The sequence below is a fragment of the Lampris incognitus genome, chromosome 20, assembly GCF_029633865.1.
Source record: "Lampris incognitus isolate fLamInc1 chromosome 20, fLamInc1.hap2, whole genome shotgun sequence".
In the NCBI taxonomy this organism is placed as follows: domain Eukaryota; kingdom Metazoa; phylum Chordata; class Actinopteri; order Lampriformes; family Lampridae; genus Lampris; species Lampris incognitus.
The window spans coordinates 24,130,605-24,150,811 of record NC_079230.1 but is presented as its reverse complement, the minus strand read 5'-3'; the positions used below and the strand labels follow the sequence as shown (position 1 = coordinate 24,150,811).

The 20,207-nt window shown below is 46.5% G+C and overlaps 1 protein-coding gene across 1 annotated transcript in view; it reads right to left on the bottom strand.

Annotated features, from left to right (window-relative positions):
* Positions 1 to 2,197: 2,197 nt before the first annotated feature.
* Positions 2,198 to 20,207, bottom strand: part of neurl4 (neuralized E3 ubiquitin protein ligase 4) — a 30,141-nt gene continuing 12,131 nt past the window's right edge. Inside the window, exons 13-29 of the mRNA XM_056300503.1 lie at positions 19,280 to 19,356; positions 18,419 to 18,497; positions 17,286 to 17,461; positions 15,620 to 15,748; positions 14,262 to 14,407; positions 13,102 to 13,320; positions 11,676 to 11,774; positions 10,988 to 11,140; positions 10,166 to 10,333; positions 9,441 to 9,599; positions 8,227 to 8,406; positions 7,519 to 7,612; positions 7,250 to 7,357; positions 6,365 to 6,509; positions 5,147 to 5,259; positions 4,232 to 4,391; positions 2,198 to 2,603 (exon numbers count right to left, since the gene is read on the bottom strand). Of these exons, the coding sequence (XP_056156478.1) occupies positions 2,399 to 2,603; positions 4,232 to 4,391; positions 5,147 to 5,259; positions 6,365 to 6,509; positions 7,250 to 7,357; positions 7,519 to 7,612; positions 8,227 to 8,406; positions 9,441 to 9,599; positions 10,166 to 10,333; positions 10,988 to 11,140; positions 11,676 to 11,774; positions 13,102 to 13,320; positions 14,262 to 14,407; positions 15,620 to 15,748; positions 17,286 to 17,461; positions 18,419 to 18,497; positions 19,280 to 19,356 (2,410 nt within the window). The 3' untranslated portion in view covers positions 2,198 to 2,398. The remainder of the gene's footprint in view (positions 2,604 to 4,231; positions 4,392 to 5,146; positions 5,260 to 6,364; positions 6,510 to 7,249; positions 7,358 to 7,518; positions 7,613 to 8,226; positions 8,407 to 9,440; positions 9,600 to 10,165; positions 10,334 to 10,987; positions 11,141 to 11,675; positions 11,775 to 13,101; positions 13,321 to 14,261; positions 14,408 to 15,619; positions 15,749 to 17,285; positions 17,462 to 18,418; positions 18,498 to 19,279; positions 19,357 to 20,207) is intronic.

The following is a 20,207-nucleotide window of genomic DNA, read 5'->3' as shown; positions in this document are numbered from 1 at the left end:
TCCATCAGTGCATACTGTCAGTTTTATTTATTTATTTTTTACAAATCAGGAAGATATGATCTAATGTTAACGTAACAGCCTGTACAATGCAACAAACACAAAATGAAAGGAAAAAAAATACAAATCAAGTCTTGTACAAAGCAGCAATGGGCCGTAAATAACCCATACGTTTTTTTCTTTTTTTTTTCACATTTTGATTGGACAATGCAAGTTCTCCTTAGCCAAACCCCACAGTACTGCAGTGAATGAAGTCAGTGGCCGACCGCGCTTTAATCACAACTGGATTTTGACGACTTGATAAAACCAGCGGCTGGAAGTAAAATTGGGTTTATCATGTATGTGTGTGCATATGTGTGTGTGTGTGCATACGTGTGGGCGTGCGTGTTAAATATATCAAATTGGCAACATAAACGAATTTGAAAAGATAAACTTTGGAAAGCTGTTCACATACAATCAATGACTAAGTAAATATTTTGGATGAAATAACCCATGTGTAAATCTTTGCGTGTGAATGAACAGAGTTAGTTAAAACTTAACTAGTAGCAGTTTAATGACGAAAACAAAACCCAAAACAGCCAAAGCCCTAATGAATTACATTCACAATGTAAACTCCAGCATTAGGGTTGTGTTATAAACGCCGAGAACTTCATTTCCCATGAGTCTCAACACCCGTTGAGCTAGCACCCCAACAAATAAGAGTTGGCTCTGGAAGTCCCCCAAAAGGTAAACAAAGTCAGAACGTGACAGGTGGATTGGATGAGGACCAAGATGTGAAAATAAAACTTGAGTGTAAACGGTAAGTCAAGCTGGAAGCCGGTGGGCCAAAGTGGAAAAAAAGAGATCAATCGCATCTTTTGGCTTCAGTGCTTTTCCGCCCCTTTTAAAATCTTTCTCCGGGCGCAACAGTTTTGGAATGGGTGTATCCAATCCAGCCAGCTACGATTATTATATATATATATATAGACTGCAAAACAAAATGACGTCTCTCTCTCACACACACACACACACATACAGAGTTTTTTGTTCGGAAACCGTCAATGGTGTTGATAAAAGTGCTCAACTGATGAGGAACGGTATATATATATATATATATATATATATATATATATATATATATATATATATATATATATAAATAAATAAAACTTGGTTAAACACTCGGTGGTAGGGAAAATGCTCAACAAACAAGGAGCAAAATAATCCAGTATATATAATCCTGGATTTTATATATATAGATAGATAGATAGATATATCTATATATATAGATGTGTGTGTGTGTGATATATGTCATTTTGTTTCAGCCATAAAAATATTAAAAGCTACAGGGCTGAAAAGGAAATGTATCCTTCACATTAACCCACGGAGTCGGCACCTTATAGACATTTTGCATCTGACAATCAGTAAAATAAGTCCAGTTTTGTGTGACGCTACAAAGGTCCATTTCCACGAGACAAACACTTTCATGGCATATCCACAGTTATGAACACGTGGCTGTTTTCCATTGACAAAGAAGAAGATGATGTCCACAATACCTGTTCTGGCTCAACAGAAGTACAAATAAGACAGACAGACAGATAGTGAGGCAGGCAAACAGACAGACAGGCCGTAGCGGGTGTGACATGAGAGCCGCTGGGGACAGAAACGCGTGAATGGTGCCACGTGTGTAAACATTTTGTCTTCCTCCAGTTTGAAATGGGTGTCATTCTCTATCTATTTTTTGTTTGTTTCTACAAGTTTGTTCTGACTGACCCACCTCCGAGTCCTTGGTAGGTCTGTGAGTCCGTGAGCGTGCAGGGAGGCAGGCGGCAGGGTAGGGGGTCTCGCAGGGTGTCGTCCTGGACCAAAGCTTTTCCACCAGAAGGACGTCATTATGAAAAATAAGGGCCAGAGGTTAATGAAGAGCGAGGGCTTTGGCTGTGGGAAGGTGGAGCAAACGTGAGGAAGCAGGTGAATTCAGAAGGAAGAGAAGGAGCAAAAAGAAAGGAAAAAAAGGTGCTAATGAAAACTGCAGTGATTGTGAGTTTTAAGTTCAAAAGAGAAAATAATGTAAAATCGCCCACGAGTGTCCAAAACATAAAGTGCAGGCAGTGTCTGTCCTTCTCTGAAACCGCCAGAGCCCCTCATCCATTAAAAGTGTCCACAAGTTTGGTTTTTTTTTTGAGTGTCCCTCAAAAAAAAAAAAAAAAAAAAACCCAAATCAGTAATGCTGAATCGTCAACAATCCTCAGCAGAAACAACTGAAGTCCAGAGGAGCCTCTAGCTCAAGGCAGGGGGCGTCAGAATTGGTTTTCAATTCAATAAGAGTGCAGGGGGCGCCAGATGGCTGTGTCCCCGGGACCCTCTCGTTCTGACTCCAGGCCTCTTTCACCTTGTCCCTCTCGTCTTTCGTTCCCTCCTTTCACTCCACCCGAATGAGCAGTCCATAGAGGAGGGTGCCGCCCTGCTCTTTTGTGATCCACTCGATCTCGGCGTTGCTGAAGCGAGGGTCTAGTGGCTCGCTGGTGCTGAGCGTCTGGGGTCCCACCTTGTAGGAGCCGGGCCGCACGCACACTTGGAATCCCACCTGGGCTTGGTGGCGGCGGTGAGAACGGGGGTCTTGAAATCTACAAGAAAATGTGAAAAGGGAAACACAAGCCAAGTAGGTAGTATTATTGTAATGTAGCATTCTCTTAAGTGTGGGCCATGGCCCACTAGTGGTCTGTAATGGTATTGCGGGGGATTTTTCTTTTCCAAATTATTTCAAACCAATCAATCAATCAATCAATCAATCAAGTTGCATTTTTTATAGCGCTTTTAAATGCATGCACTCAACATTTATATCCCCTGGAAATCACTTAAAATAATACATTACAGTATAATCTGATCAGAAAATGTTTCAACTATTGTGTATTTTTTTCTATTTCAAAGTTGTGCAGCACACAAATTGTGATTGTTAGCACTTGAATTCAGTGTGAAGTGAGCCTACTGCAGGACATGGATGTGGCCATCTATTAGCACTAAATTCACTAATAGTATTTACTGATCATTTGTTCTTTTGCTGGAAGATATGGATGTTATTTCCAAACCGCTTATGCTACGTAGGGTCGCATTATCTAGATGTGAGTTATTAATTTGCGCTGCATTAGGCTCGCAAGATGATGTGATTCTCAACTGAATACTTTAATAAGAAATGAAATGAAATTGAAATGCCACTGTGAAACAGGCCAAATTACGCTTGGGAGCTGATCGCACGGCAGTGATGAAATGAACTGTTGGCTCGTTGGTCTCAAGTTTGGGAATGACTGTTGGCTGATATAATGAATGTAAGTTTTGTGGAAAAAGTGAGCATGACAGCCATTTAAGCAACATTATGCAACTTTTTTACCTTAAAATAGCAGCTTCAAAATAATTTTGTCATTACACTGAGTTGTAATAGGGAGAATGGTGCCTCTTTCATTCCCATTCCGTACCCCCAAAACCTGTTCTTGCACTACGTAACTTGGGTTGAGTGGGTACGATCTTCTGCGAGCAAATTTTTTTTCCTAGGATGGTGAAGGCATTATCCACCCTACTCTGCCTGGCTTACCCTGATATTCTTCTTTTTTTTTATATAAATGTATTTCTAGTTTTCCCCCTTATCCCACCCGATTAACCCAATGGCATATGGCCGGAACTCTTGTCAAATAACTCCCCTGGCTCACGTTTCCACAGGAAGGAGATAGTCATTACACCAGCTTCCTTCAAACTCGTGTCGGCTGCTCTGGCTATTTTACACGCTGAAGCCTCGCATGGATTGCATCACCTTCAGGCCGCGAAGGAGGCGTACGGAGAATGCTTTCAGTTGCTTGGCTGCAGGCGCCCGGGTGGGCCAGAGGGGTCGCTGGAGAACGACGAGTCCCCGAACACTACACCGATCTACACCCACTATCCCTCGGGTAAGGGTGGCCTAATGAATGCCTTACCCCGTGGACGTTCTGGCCGTGACCGGTTACGGCGAGTCTGGGATACGAACCTCCCAGCCACATGACGAGCGGACTGCAAGAACGGCGGTTTATTCCGCTCGGCCACCAGAACCCTGATATTCTTACATTAACTATCTCACTCCTCATGTGACCAACCAATGAAGGCAACAAGTACTAGCCAATCAGAGGCAGAGTAGGGTGGGTCATGACTGCAGGGGAACAACATCAAAAGGAGTGAAAATAGCAACTGAAACCACAACTCCATGTGGTTACTGGTTGTGATGACTTACTGCACTTTGGGGGCAAAAATCTCCAGACCAGAGTAGCGCATGGTGGGGGAGAGCTGCACTCTGGGGACTTCCCTGCCAGGGGCGCTGTTCTCCTCTGGCTCACTGTAGCCGTTCGGCCCTTCTGTCTTCGCCGGAGACACAGAGAAGATTGACGACGTGCCTGCAGCAACACAGCATCAGACGTTTGACATTCAAAGCGTTTAACTCAGTCTCACATGGAGGTACTTCTAATGGCCTAATGGTTGTCTAATGGTCACACTTCAAATGAGTTTCTATTCCTAGATCGCTGCGCTGGCCACCGTCTCCTGCCGATGAACCAAGTATTCCTGTATGGCATAACAGTATCAGGTCAACAACTAAGGGTCAAGGAGAAAAGGGATGACGCATTTTGCTCATTAAAAAAACAGATTTACTCTCAGTGCCAGGAAGCTATGGGAGGAAAGGGATGTCAAGTGCTTCCCCACATTGATTGTATTTGTAGCCTAATCACCTCTCTTTCTCTCTCTTTTTCTATCTCTCCATCTCTCTTTCTCTCTCCGTCTCTCTGTCCTAGCTCCTGGAGCCATGTGGGAAAACGGGGTGAAACACTGATAAGGTTTGGAGAATAACGTGCTGGTTACTGAAAAGCTTAATGAAAAGTAGAGTCAGATGTTGAACACAGTTGCATGGATGGATAAAAACATTCCATCGATATTCCTCTTTAGGGAAGTGTGCAGGGAAGAGCACGGATGTGAACGCTGCACCCTGACAATGTTGGAGCCTGTGTCCATGGTGTCAATGACTGACCTTGTGTCAGTGGAGCTTACGGTGTTTACATGTTAAGACATCTTCCCGTCAGGCGTTCTTATTTCTAAACCAGGATCTGTGTGAAATGCGTCACAGTGACATTGGCGGCGTCCATGCTGTGTGGCCTACCGGGGAGCAGCTGGCTGTGGTCCAGGGTGCGTCGGAGGGCTCCCACGCTGGTGCCGTGGTATGCTATGTGCCACTTCTTTAACGCATTGGACACCTCACAGTGCGATTTGATCCTGTGCAGACAGAGGGCACATGTCAAGTATGTGTACGCAAGCACATGAAGGTACGCTATGAAGCTGGACAAGGGCTAAACGATGTTAGAACAAAAAATCATCACTGTGATATTTGCTTTTTATTTTTTTATTTTTAATCAATCCCCCCCTTTCCCCAATTGTATCCAGCCAATTACCCCACTCTTTTGAGCCGTCCTGGCCGCTGCTCCACCCTCTCTGCCGATCCGGATCCGGGGAGGGCTGCAGGCTACCACATGCCTCCTCCGATACATGTGGAGTCGCCAGCCGCTTCTTTTCACCTGACAGTGAGGAGTTTCACCAGGGGGACGTAGCGCGTGGGAGGATCACGCTATTCCCCCCAGTTCCCCCTGCCCCTGAACAGGCACCCCGACCAACCAGAGGAGGCGCTAGTGCAGCGACCAGGACACATACCCACACCTGGCTTCCCACCCACATTCATGGCCAATTGCGTCTGTAGGGACGCCCGACCAAGCCGCAGGTAACACGGGGACTCGAACCAGAGATCCCCATGTTGGTTGGCAACAGAACAGACCACCATGCCACCCGGATGCCCGATATTTGCTTTTTATGATATGTATTGCAATATTCAAGAATAAAAAGGTTACATCATTTCACCATATATACTATGTAGCCTTCAAAGCTCCATTTGCAAGAATTTATCAATGATGTGGAACAGGAAAGAAGACATGTTGTCCAAGAAGTTATTAAATCAGACTAAACTGCATTACTTGTCAGATTCCTTTCCATTCCATTATCCAAACCGCTTATCTGCTCTCAGGGTCACAGGGATGCTGGAGCCTATCCCAGCAGCCATAGGGTGGCAGGCGGGGGTGTATTTGTCAGATGCGCCATAATATTTTTTTTGACGACTGTAAATAATGTACATATTTTTAGTTTACAGGTAGTGAAAGCTGTACTGACTCTGTATGGGAGGAGATTATAGTGTTTATGTGTTAGCGTTGATCAGCAGCGCTGCATAAGCAGTGTGCGATTACACACATAGAGACGAAAAAAAGACTGAAGACCCCTGTGGCAGACTGGAAACCGCAGTAATGGAAAAGGTAATGACGGGCTCTCCTCTGACCTCAGGGCAAAGCGGCACCATCCGAAGGGCAGGGCATAGTCACGGGGCGGCTCTCCTCTCTTGTAGTAAGCCTCGTCCCCCCGCAGCTTGTGACAGGACTCACAGTAGCACAGGTTGTACTTGGCATCCTCGTTGAAATAACCATCTTGGCGTTGGGAGGAAGTGGAAAAAGAACAGATTGTGAAAACAGGTTCGACTTGATGATTCAGAGTCCCTGAATAACTGAGGTTGATAGACTATATTAGAAAGATTAGCTTAGTCAGATATACATCTGTGAATCGACAGATACAGATATAGTAGATACATTTCATTGGTAGATAGAGAGATAGACATAAATTTACAGATAGATAAATTTCACAGACAGGGGGCGTCTGGGTGGCATGGCAGTCAATTCCGTTGCCTACCAACACGGGGATCAGCAGTTCAAATCCCCGTGTTACCTCTGGCTTGGTCGGGCGTCCCTACAGACACAATTGGCCGTGTCTGTGGGTGGGCAGCCGGTTGTGGGTATGTGTCCTGGTCACTGCACTAGCGCCTCCTCTGGTTGGCTGGGGCACCTGTTCAGGGGGGAGGGGGGGAACTAGGGGGGAATAGCATGATCCTCCCATGCGCTACGTCCCCCTGGCGAAACTCCTCACTGTCAGGTGAAGAGAAGTGGCTGGCGACTCCACATGTATTGGAGGAGGCATGTGGTAGTCTGCAGCCCTCCCCGGATCGACAGAGGGGGTGGAGCAGTGACCGGGACAGCTCGGAAGAGTGGGGTAATTAGCCAGATACAATTGGGGAGAAAAAAGGGCGAAAAAATCCAAAAACAAAATTCACAGACTGACAGATGGACAGATAGAGAATTTGGGAAGTATTTTTCAGGCACTTTGTTGAACTGACCTGGTAGCGTCAGCAGGTCCTTGAAGCGTGAGCAGAGCGCCTGGTACTCACAAGTCTTGTTGGGGTTGACCTCCGGAGGCGGCGTCCAGCACACGCTCTCTTTAATCCCTGGTTGTCACACAAACACAGAGAGACATCGAACGTGGTGACGGTGATTTTCACGGACCGTCACAGGTTTTAAAGCCGTTTTGCTACAGGAAAGGTTTCCAGTTGAACCCAAATATGAAAAGGTAACAAAAAAAGAAAAGAAAAGGCAGCTGGCCTCATACCGTCAACCATGTCCGCCTTCTCCATGTCACCCTGACAACGGGCCTCACCATTTTCCCCACCCACCGCCGGCACGTTGTTTGTCACTATGGTAACCTGCCGTGACAACACCACATGACATCAGTGTTGGCTGCAGCTCTCTTCCGTTTATAGCTAACTGTGACTGCGGCTCATTTCATCAGCTCCACTGTGGATCTTTAACTGGACATGATTACACACCGGCTATATGGAGTCTAAATAAGGTGAGGGAATGACATGTCATTTAAAGGCTAAGAATACCTGTTTTAAGGCTATCTCAGCCTCTACCACAAGTACCATGATAGATTACCATGAGCAGGTTGAAAGCCTGGGTTTCAAACTGGTGCATGGTGATGGGCAGCGCCGCACCGTGTACACAACGAAACCTATCTCCACTGACAGGGACATGACTTCTGAGGCAGTTACTCAATTATTCATGTGTGTGTCTCAGGATGCAATCTGTGTGTATATGCACATACCAGAACATGCAATTGTCTGCGTGTTTTGGAGGCGTTGTGCGGTGCATGTGTGTTTGCTTTAATGTGTCTGAATGCATGCGTCTGTGTGCAAATTCTTGCGTTTGTGTCTGTCTGTCCGTCTTGGACTGGAAATGTGTCTGACAGGCCTGTCTGTTTGCTTCAGTGTGTCTGTGTGACTCGGTGTGTGTGTGTGTGTGTTTGCGTGGTGCAGACCTGTTCACATTGGCCGTAGAGGTCTAGGAGAGGGTAGCAGGGCGAGGGGATGTCCTGTGCTGCCACTCCCTGGTCCATCCCATTGACATAGAGGTGGAGACAGTTGTTGGCGTCAACCAACAGTCCCAAAACCGTCCCCTCTGGACAGGTGTCCAAGTTTGGACCATAATTCTCACAGATCTAACAGACATGAGAGACAAGAATAGAGGAAAAAATAAAAAAGGGAGCGATGAGAAGGAGGAGAAGAGAATGGGGGGATGATGGAGAAGGTATGGAGAGAGAAAAGCAGAGCAGGGAGGAGAGGAGTGTTAAAGAAGGGGGCAAAGAAGGATAAAAGAGCAGAATGGGATAGAGATAGAGAGAGGCATGGGGCATCCAGGTAGCGCAGTGGTCTATTCCGTTGCCTATCAACACAGGGCTCGCTAGTTCAAATCCCCGTGTTACCTCTGGCTTGGTCGGGCGTCCCTACAGACACAATTGGCCGTGTCTGCGGGTGGGAAGCCGGATGTGGGTATGTGTCCTGGTCGCTGCACTAGCACCTCCTCTGGGCGGTCGGGGTGCCTGTTCAGGGGGGAGGGGGAAATGGGGGGAATAGCGTGATCCTCCCACGCACTACATCCCCCTGGTGAAACTCCTCACTGTGAGGTGAAAAGAAGTGGCTGGCGACTCCACATGTATCGGAGGAGGCGTGTGGTAGTCTGCAGCCCTCCCCGGATCCGGATCGGCAGAGGGGGTGGAGCAGCGACTGGGACGGCTCGGAAGAGTGGGGTAATTGGCACAATTACAAGTACAATTGGGAGAAAAGGGGGTGGGGTGGAGAGAGGCAAATAAAGAGTGAGAGAGAGAGAGAGAGAGCATGGAAATGAAACATAATTTATAGAGGAAGAAGAATAAATCATTACAGACAGTAGGAGAATGAGAGAGAATAGCAGCACAGAAAATTCAAGAAAACAGCAAAAAAAAAAAAAGAGCCGTGATGGGAAGAAAAAAGAAAGAACAAGCAGGAAGACATAAATGAATATAAAAAAGAAGTAAAAATAGTAGCAGGAATGACCTAAGTTAAACCAGTGATTTTGACTGACAAGTGTGTGTTCTTTGATTGTATAAAGAAAGAGTGTGTGTGTGTGTGTGTGTGTGTGTGTGTGTGTGTGTGTGTGTGTGTGTGTGTGTGTGTGTGTGTGTGTGTGTGTGTGTGTGTGTGTGTGTGTGTGTACCTTGAGGGAGTTGTGGAAGACGGAGTCTCTCTGCAGCAGCCACGCCGAGCGTTTCAGACAGCATGCCGTGGAGGGGAAGTTGAGCCGGTCAGGGGAATGGCCAATCACCCCCAGCGACAGCGAGGACGTCCACGATGGGTTCAGACGGTCAATCTGAAACTAGAGCGATGCAAAGGATTGTCGAAAGGCTGGCGCCACGGCAGTCTCGAATACCACCCGGCTGTATTTAGCAGTTTTGTCTCTACAAGGCTTCCTCGGTGTCGGTAGGGGAGAATCAATAGCGAGATTGGGGTGTTTTCGTGGCGCGCTACACTCCTAAAAATAAATCTGGCAAAGTCGACATCAAACCTTCCACCAGGGAATTGGGTAATGATGTGCACTTTTCAGTCATTACCACAAATCCTGCTCAGAATGGTCTGTGGTGTGCTGCTACATTTTCCCCTGCAGGAGCAAATACACTTCTTAAAGAAAACCTAACACACTACAGCTGTGTTTCTATTTATCATCCACATTCATTTATATTCTATAATACTGATCACTGAAACCCATCTTTAAGCTATGTAGAATTTATATTGAGAAAAATCTATGATTAAAATTGATCATTTATAGTTTTTATCTATAGAGATGACATGAAAAATGCCCCCTGTAGTGTTCGCGTTCTTTGTGAGATGGTCATAAAGCCATACCAGACAGAAGGATGGGCGGATGTGCACCCACACACGTACCTGGAAGAGCTGCTGGCGGGGCAGCGGCTGTGCGGTGACCAGCAGGCCCTGGTTGTAGCTGGACACCCGGGCCGCTGTCAGGTTCTGGTTGGACAGCTGAATGTTCTTGCCGTGGTTCTCCAGGAAGGCCATGACTGTTGGAACCAGCGCACATGGCTCACTCTCCACCTGGAGGAAAGTGGGGAAGAGGTGGTGTTAAATCAGAGTCATATCACAGATGTACTGAGACCACCTGAGGAGGAAGAGTGTGAATGTGTGAGCGGGAGGAGCTTGAAAAGTCTGGAACGAGATGGAAAAGCAGTAAAAAAAAAGTAAAGTCGAGTAGCCACCTAAGATTTAGGATTAAGGTTAATGGGTTTTAATAAATTGCTCTTCCATTAAACTTAATTCCTTAAAAAAAAAAAAAAACGAGCATCTGTTCCCACAACATTGCATCACTTTGAAAACTTTTGTCGATCAGGGAAAATTATGTGTGAAGAGAAAAGCAGGTAACGGCGGGTTTGACAAAGAAGCCAAGTTGTTGTGCCTGGCGAGCAAATACTGGTAGAATAAGCTTGTAAACACATCTTGGTGTAGTTTGACTGGTTGTAAGGATTTGGAGCTGTCAAAAATCAGTTCACTCACCAGCATCACTACCAGGGTCAGTAATCAAAACCAAAATGACCTCCAGATGTGACTCTAAGTACCGATAATGCGTGTACGGCATGCCTTGTTTGTAATGCATGTAAGGTCTTGTTGTGTTTCATCCAGCGCCTCCATCTTGCACTGTCTAATGGTAGTTACACAAGCAAAAAAAACCTTGTCTCTTCGGCGTGCTTCTACCTCTCTGACTGGGGTGCTGTCCTCCTCTCCTTCACTGCAGCTTTCTGAGGACAGGGAGGGGGCCTTGATGCTCTCCATGTCCTCCATCACAGAGGAACTGACGATGGACATGGCTGTGACACGCCCATACAGGTCCAGCACCGCATACACATTCTGCACGGGAAAGAGGAGGAGAGATAGTGACACAACGTGTGTGAGTGTGTGTTTGTGTGGGTGTAAGAACAGAATGTAATAGTAACACAGTGTGACCAGGCCCTGTGTGTGCAAACCCCCTTTTCTCCCCAATTGTACTTGGCCAATTACCCCACTCTTCCGAGCCGTCCCGGTCGCTGCTCCACCCCCTCTGCTGATCCGGGAAGGGCTGCAGACTACCACATGCCCCCTCCGATACATGTGGAGTCGCCAGCCACTTCTTTTCACCTGACAGGAGTTTTGCCAGAGGGACATAGCACGTGGGAGGATCACACTATTCCCCCCAGTTCCCCCTCCCCCCTGAACAGGTGCCCTGACTGACCAGAGGAGCTAGCGCAGCGACCAGGACACATACCCACATCTGGCTTCTCACCTGCAGACACGGCCAATTGTGTCTATAGGGACGCCCGATCAAGCCGGAAGTAACATGGGGATTCAAACCAGCGATCCCTGTGTTGGTAGGCAACGGAATGTGTGTTTGTGTTTTAAACCGTACCTTGGCGACTGCGGTGGCGGCAGGGCCCAAGTCCTCTCCGTCGATCAGAATGTGCATGGTGTCGTCACTGCACCTCTTCACACCCACACGGTTCCCCACCTACACAAACACACCATGCCGTCAGAGTCCACCGCCACACGGACTGGATTTTCACTGTGCACACAATCGATGTTTATGTCTATCAAAAGATAATGTCTACATCTTGGCCAGATGGGATCAGTATCACAAATGAGTAGAAGTAAAACAATCGCACAAACAAGCATAACACACAAAACCAGTAACCATGAACATAAGGAATGATCACAAGTTCATCTATTAGTAATAATAATAATTTACTTTATTTACGGGCACCTTTCAGAGCACTGAAGGACACCTTACACAACACAGTTAAAAACAAGCAGGACTGAATCAGGCATCACAAAATCAAACAAAGCAGGGATCATGCAATAAGTTAATACAACAGATAGATATAAAATCATCATCTGTGCAAAACAATGTGGGTGTAACCATTTAAGTCGGGATACGACCAAATATGCCAGTTTGAAAAGGTGCATTTTGAGATGGGACATGAAGGTGGAAAATTAAGAAGCACCTTCCCAAAAATTTTTCTTGTTTTTTTTCCAGCTGCGGATTTTTTTGTTACCCATCCATCCATTTTCCAAGCCACTTATCCTAATTAGGGTCGCGGGATGCTGGAGCCTATCCCAACAGTCATTGGGTGGAAGGTGGGGGAACACCCTGGACAGGCCGCCAGTCTATCGCAGGTCAGACACATTCACACCTAGGGACAATTAAGTATGGCCGATTCACCTGACCTACATGTGTTTGGACTGTGGGAGGAAACCGGAGCACCCGGAGGAAACACACACAGACACGGGGAGAACATGCAAACTCCAAACAGAGGACGGTCCAGGACGACCCCCAAGGTTGGATAACCCTGGGGTTCGAACCCCGGACCTTCTTGCTGTGAGGTGACAGTGCCAGCCACTGTGCCGCCCTTTTTTGTTATCATCATTATTAATGAGCACTTATGCAATACTTTAGAGAGTAAGTAGAAGTTTGATGAAAGGAAAAACTGGATCAGGATCTGAGCACTGGCCAAGGTGAGTGGGAAGTGAGAAATCTTATCAAATCACAAACACACATCATCATGATATCAATGATAATATAATTTATAATGAAATAAGCCAAACTGGAGGTGAAAACTGGTATAATGGTCATTTAAACATCAAATAGTATTTACACTAAGGTCCGTGTATTTGGTCTATGCTGGTGCCAAATGGAAGTACCTGAGGGCTGATACCCAAAACTGGTTTTAGTATTGGAGCAGTTCAACAGCTCCTCTTCTAAAAACAACAGAGACACGCTGTTTGGACCTGATCCCAGAGTATTTCAGGAGGTGTGTGTGGGGGGAGGTGTTAGTTACCGTCAGCCGGTCCAGTGAGCAGCCGTAGTTCTGGCGCTGCAGGAGGCTGTTGCGTCGCACCTCAGAGCCGCAGAGCAGCCAGGTGACCTTGGCGCGGAGCTGGGGGAGGGAGGGAGACAGGCCCGACAGTGGGCAGGAGGGCAACTCCTGGGGGGCCAATGTGGTCAATCCCACATGGAGAGAGCCACTCCACTGTTCGTCCACCTCGTCAATCTTCACCTGGGGGGGGGGGGGTTGTTTAAAATTATAATTAACAGATACTAAACAGCAATTTTTGTTTTTTTTGGGGGGGGGGTCCCCCCTTTTCTCCCCAACTGTATCCAGCCAATTTCCCCACTCTTCCGAGCCGTCCCGGTCGCTGCTCCACCCCCTCTGCCAATCCGGGGAGGGCTGCAGACTCCCACATGCCTCCTCCGATACATGTGGCGTCACCAGCCGCTTCTTTTCACCTGACAGTGAGGACTTTCACCAGGGGGACGTAGCGCGTGGGAGGATCTCGCTATTACCCCCAGTTCCCCCTCCCCCCTGAACAGGTGCCCCAACATCCCAGAGGAGGCGCTAGTGCAGCGACCAGGACACATACCCACATCCGACTTCCCACCCTCAGACATGGCCAATTGTATCTGTAGGGACGCCCGACCAAGCCGGAGGCAACATGGGGATTCGAACCGGCGATCCATGTGTTGGTAAGCAACAGAACAGACTGCCACGCTACCTGGCCGCCCCTAAACAGCATTTAAACGAGTGAGCAATTGTCGTTAAATGCCCAGAGCATGGGCATTTAAGAACAAAATAATCCCCCTTTTTGGGAAATTAAGTCTTGATTCCAGGGGTATAGTGTTAACAGGTGCATGCTGGGTAAAAGCAAACATTGGAACATCTTTCCATGTAAGCAGGATATTTTTCCAAATTTATATATTTTTTTATAATTTATATATTCTTATATACTTTATAATTCATATATGTTCCACATCTTTTAGGGTTTAGAAAATCGCAGCAGAAGAACAGATACGTACTAACAGCACAACCTGTGAAGATAATAATCCGTCACTGAATCGAGACTTCATGTATGCCCTTTTCACAATGCTTCAGGCAACAAGGATTTAATGCTAGTCCCATTTAATGGTAAAGCCCAATTGCACGCACACACACACACTGACCTCGAACAGTTCATCTGTTTTAAGCTCCTTGCCACTAAAGACGATGCCATGGGCGTAGCCTCCCACCCGGACAGCCTGGCACCCTTCACCCAGCAACACCACGTTCTTCCCATGCTTACTGTGGAAGCGATGGGCCACTCCGGCTACTGCACACACACACACACACACACACACACACACACACACACACACACACACACACACACACACATACACAGATGGAAATAAGGCTTCACATGTACATGTTATGTGCACACAAACACAAATGTACAAATAGTCACAAAAAAGCCTCCCTGCAGAGAATTTGCAGTAATTGCAGAAATCAGAATAAACTTTCCTTTTTTCAGACCGGAATTTCTTCACTAGACTCTCGCAAGCAGATACCCAGATCGTCAACAAATACTCACAATATCTGAAATACCTACATTAACTATCTTTATCTTTATCTTTAGTTCAGATCCCCGTTAACCCCTGCCTCAGCAGCGACTATTGCTCCTGGGGTCTAACAGTACAACAGTTAATTTACAAGTCGACAAGCAAAAACATAACTTATATCAATATAACAGCAATAACCAAAAACATCACACAAAACTTAACTTATCAGACAGCTGTGAGCACTGCATGAAACTCTCTATATCCAGTTAGACAAAAACAATCCCCGTAAATGAGACAAAAAAAGATGAATTAAAATAAAGCAGACATAACTCATAACAGAACACAGTAAACAGACATAAAAAATTAACCTAATGTGAAACAATCTCTTTCTGTGTTACATATTCTCTCAGCCTGTTCTTGAATCCAACTCTGCTGGTAACTGAAGCCGAATGTTGCGGAAGTCCGTTCCAGTCGGTACTTGCCCTGTACATTACAGTCTTTTTTAAGGCATTGATTCTGGGTTTAGGTGAGGTGAAACGACCCCCCCCCCCGGCATGTCTAGTGCCAGTCGTGACCATCACTAGTGAGCAACAGCTGAGAGGAGAGGCGAACAGGTTTGCGTAGCATATTTTTTCATAAATAGAATCAGGCTACCAGCTCATCTCTCGTTGACTCTCATCCACGACAAGTCTTTATACAAGTCTTTATGCACTCTTTCAACACTGTTTCTAACTGAGCAATGCAGAACGAGTCTCGCAGCTCTAGTTTGGGTAAGCTGGATTTTACTTAATTCTTGTTTAGATGCATTTGACCAGCTAGCTGTACTCCTGTGTATAAGCACTAGAAACTACTAACTCTCCCACATCTTCCAAGATATTTCAGATGATTTCAAAATTGACAAGGCCTTGAAATGACATGTATTGACTTCCCAAACTTTTCCAGACTCCCTAGGCCCGTGTGGGAACCCTGACGGTGTTTCGTACCCGGTGAGTGTATGGGGAAGCTCTTCTCGGTGATGTTGCTGGTACAGAAGCTGTTGTCCAGTGGGCCTGAGGAGCTGGTGATGGAAACCTGGACACATTGACCGTAAAGGTCGATCACCGCGAACACCTCTGGCAGACAGGGAGACCGGTGGACAGAGAAACGGGAGGGTGTTATGAGATTCCTCCCACGTTTTTGTAACGCAGAAGAGAAAATTACTCCACAGCCATTGTAGCTCTGCATAGTGGTGCTGAAACAGTCAGTCGAATAGCCGATCAACAGAAAATTTAGCGATTATTATTTTGGTAGTAGATTAATCACTTTACTCATTCATCAGGTCAAAACACCAAATTTATGTGTTGGTTGCAGTTTCGTAAATGCTACGATGTGCTTGAGTTCCTCTGATTTATATCGTTATGAAATGAATGCCTGGGGATTTTTTTGGGCTGTTAGTCAGACTAAAATTAGTTTTAAGGCATCACTTTGGACTCTTGAAACTCAAGACAGGTGTTCATCAGTACTTTTAATAGACTAAACGATTAATAAAAAAAATTTGATATATTAAATCAATTATGAAAACATCTGTTAGTTACAGCCCTACTGCATAGGTGGCCTTATTGCACACAGTCAAGTCAAAGTTCAGTGGGGGCGTCCGGGTAGCGTAGCGGTCTATTATGTTGCCTACCAACATGGGGATCGGCGGTTCAAATCCCTGTGTTACCTCCGGCTTGGTCGGGCTTTCCTACAGACACAATTGGCCGTGTCTGCGGGTGGGAAGCCGGATGTGGGTATGTGTCCTGGTCGCTGCACTAGCGCCTCCTCTGGTTGGTCGGGGCGCCTGTTCAGGGGGGAGGGGGAACTGGGGAACAGCGTGATCCTCCCACGTGCTATGTCCCCCTGGTGAAACTCCTCACTGTCAGGTGAAAAGAAGCAACTGGCGAGTCCACATGCATCGGAGGAGGCATGTGGTAGTCTGCAGCCCTCGCTGGATCGGCAGAGGGGTGGAGCAGCGACCGGAACGGCTCGGAACAGTGGGGCAATTGGCCGGATAAAATTAGGAAGAAAAAGGGGGGAAGTCAAAGTTCAGTGGTATTTGTCTGCTGTCAGGGGCTAATTCTCATGCCAATCTGATCTACAACCCATAAAGCACCTCATGAAGCCAAAACTGATTGTGCTACAAATTCAATGCAGATAAACATCTTGGAGTGAGTGACTGTTCAAAACTGAAAACCTACATATTCTTAGCTAGTGTCCCAACAGGTGCAACCCAGTTACCCCATTCAGTCCAGCTTGACCTGGGTCCTATTAAAATGAACAAGGGATTCCTTTTCCTGTTTTCCAGATTCTCCCTACCTGCACAGGATCTTGCAAAAGAAGGGCGTTCATGGTAAACCAGTACCAAAGCCTTCACATCAACTACACGACAGAACAATGCTTTTTCTTTAGGTTCCCAAACGTTGGGCGCCACTCTCATATTTTTTTCCGCAACCCGTGAAAATTATGGAATTAATTTCCTCAATCTTTCCAGTCTTTCTGCCCTTTGTATTCCTGTTGCCCAAACTGCAGGAGGCACTACCATCCCTTTTACACTCCAAACCACTCAATAGAAACTGAAAGAAATCTGTGTTTGTGTGTGTGTGTGTGTGTGTGAAAACGGTCTCCTTTCACCTTTACCTGGTGGCAGACCAGTGCAGGCCACCCCCTGGTCCACTCCGTTGATGTAATAGTGAAGGTCCCCGCTGGCCGAACGCATCATGCCGATCCGCGAGCCGGTGGTCAGGGAGTCCAGGTCGCAGCCATAGTTGTTGCGCATGGTGTTGCCGTCCTGCATGATGGCGGTACCGCTGAGAATCACGAACAAGGAGAATGGAGGAGAGAGGAGAATGGAGGAGGCGGTATCCCAATTAGATTTTCGACATTCGGATGAAGCTCAAGTCTAAAGCACATTTCATTCAGCACTCCGTTCAGGAGTTAAAAAAAAAAAGTGAACATAAGAAATAAGAGTGATTTCTTAAGGTTTCATTTCGGTAGTTCTCATCCTAATGGCTGATCATCATCAGGAGGTAAGAGGACTTTCGAGGGTGGGGGCAGACAAGTGACCACAAGAGGAGAAATATATTTTCAATGTAGATTTATCAAAGTGCTTTCACCATTATGATCATCTTTTTTTTGGGGGGGGGGGTGTTTCCCCCCTTTTTCTCCCCAACTGTACCCAGCCAATTACCCCACTCTTCTGAGCCGTCCCGGTCGCTGCTCCAACCCCCTCTGCCAATCCGGGGAGGGCTGCAGACTACCACATGCCTCCTCTGATACATGTGGAGTCACCAGCCGCTTCTTTTCACCTGATAGTGAGGAGTTTCACCAGGGGGATGTAGTGCGTGGGAGGATTGCGCTATTCCCTCCAGTCCCCCCCCCCCCCCCGAACAGGCGCCCCACCGAAGGAGGAGCTAGTGCAGTGACCAGGACACATACCCCATCAGCTTCCAACCCACAGACACGGCCAATTGTGTCTGTAGGGACGCCCGACCAAGCTGGAGGTAACACGGGGATTCGAACCGCCCATCCCCATATTGGTAGGCAACGGAATAGACCACTATGCTACCCGGACGCCCTTGTTCATGATCATCTTTTGACTCACTGACTGTTCGAACAGCCTCTGGGTTTTGCAAAGCGATTGGTTTACATCTGCGACAGAGGGTTTGAGGGAGGCACTGCCTCCAGTTCACGGAGAAGGTTGACAACCAACACCCCAAATAGGCTGAGAAAACCCAGCAGAACACAGATTATCTGATCATTTGTACCTGAGCATCCAGGTGTCATAGTCGATATCAGTCATGGTGTTGGGGAACTCCAGCTCCTCTGGCCGGATGGCCGTCACTCCTAGAGAGGAAGAGAGTTGACAGGCAAACATAACTGTCATGTAAATGTGTTTAATATCTGACCCAACATCGAAAAAGAGGCACATGGTGGCAGACTGAAGCAGACTCTGAAAGGTCTTTGGGTTTGTATAGATTGATGATCTTTGCAGAATGGTGGTATATTACATAATGATAAAAATATGTTGTATGGCTTATTGATAAATTATATATCATTATGATACATAATGATAAAAATATGTTGTATGGATTATTGATAAATTAATCAACAGCTGCCTATAGATTAACTATTTTAATGAAAAGTACACTCTTGGAGGTGAAATGAGTCCTGGTTCATGGTGTAACCTCACATACAGTTTATCTTCATGCCATAAAAAATGCTCTAACAGAGCTGAAGGTTTATTTGCCCATTTTATCAGTGCAAGCATCCATCAGTCTACATTTTATGGATTTAAATGGCACTTACACAAAGCGAGACACAATAAGAATAATACGTCTTGCTCAAGGACAAAACAGCTATTATCGAGACTGAACCTTTGAACTTTTATTGTTTAGCCAATTCTGGCTATTTTATTCCTCTACACTTTTTTTTCCCTATCTTATGCTGTATCTCTCATTGAATGTATTTTTCTTCCTTATGTGAAGCACTTGCATTTAAATTGTCTTTGGGATGGTTATTTCAAACACTAAACCACCGCAGGAAAATTGTGTGTGTGTGTGTGTGTCTGTGTGTGCGCACGCGCGCTCACAGTTGGGTGTTATAGCAAAACAAAAGAAAGCCCTTACCTGCTTCTATTGAGCCCGACCAGCGGTCCACCATCTTCTGAATGACTATTTCAAACAGCTCTCCATCTCGAAGGCACCTGCAGCAGGGAGGCAAACACACGAAACTGTAACGGCTGTGACGAGAAGGTCATAACTGCACTACGAAGGCTGCGTTGTTTTCCATATCAAGATTAATAAATTATGAGCATATTTAGAAAAATCCTAACTTTTGCCATAAAATTCTTTAAACATTTGACATTTTTATTTGTGCTTTTTCTTTTCTTTTCTTTGGGGGGGGGGATTTTCCCCTCTTTTTCTCCCCAATTATACTTGGCCAATTACCCCACTCTCCGAGCTGTCCCGGTCGTTGCTCCACCCCCTCTACCGATCCGGGGAGGGCCGCAGACTACCACACGCCTCCTCCGATACATGTGGAGTCGCCAGCTGCTGCTTTTCACCTGACAGTGAGGAGTTTCGCCAGGGGGACGTAGCACGTGGGAGGATCATGCTACCCCCCTCCCCCCTGAACATGCGTGCCAACCGACCAGAGGAGGCACTACTGCAGCGACCAGGACACATACCCACATCTAGCTTCCCACCCGCAGACACGGCCAATGTGTCTGTAGGGACGCCCAACCAAGCTGGAGGTAACGCGAGGATTCGAACCGGCGATCCCTGTGTTGGCGGGCAATGGAACAGACCACCCCGTGACCCAGACACCCTATTTGTGCTACTTCTGAATGATGCAAATTAGTGATGTTAATTAGCTTGCCTCAGTTTTCATACATCTCAGAGACATGCCTCTAATCCTTGTCAAACTGGCTTGAATAAGTGCAAAACTTAAATCAGGCTTCTTTTTGCAATATTATTTGACCGAGCATTGATTTCATGAACTGTAGCAGCATAACCTCAACTGTAGGATCTAGTGACTTCATGCTCAAATGATCAT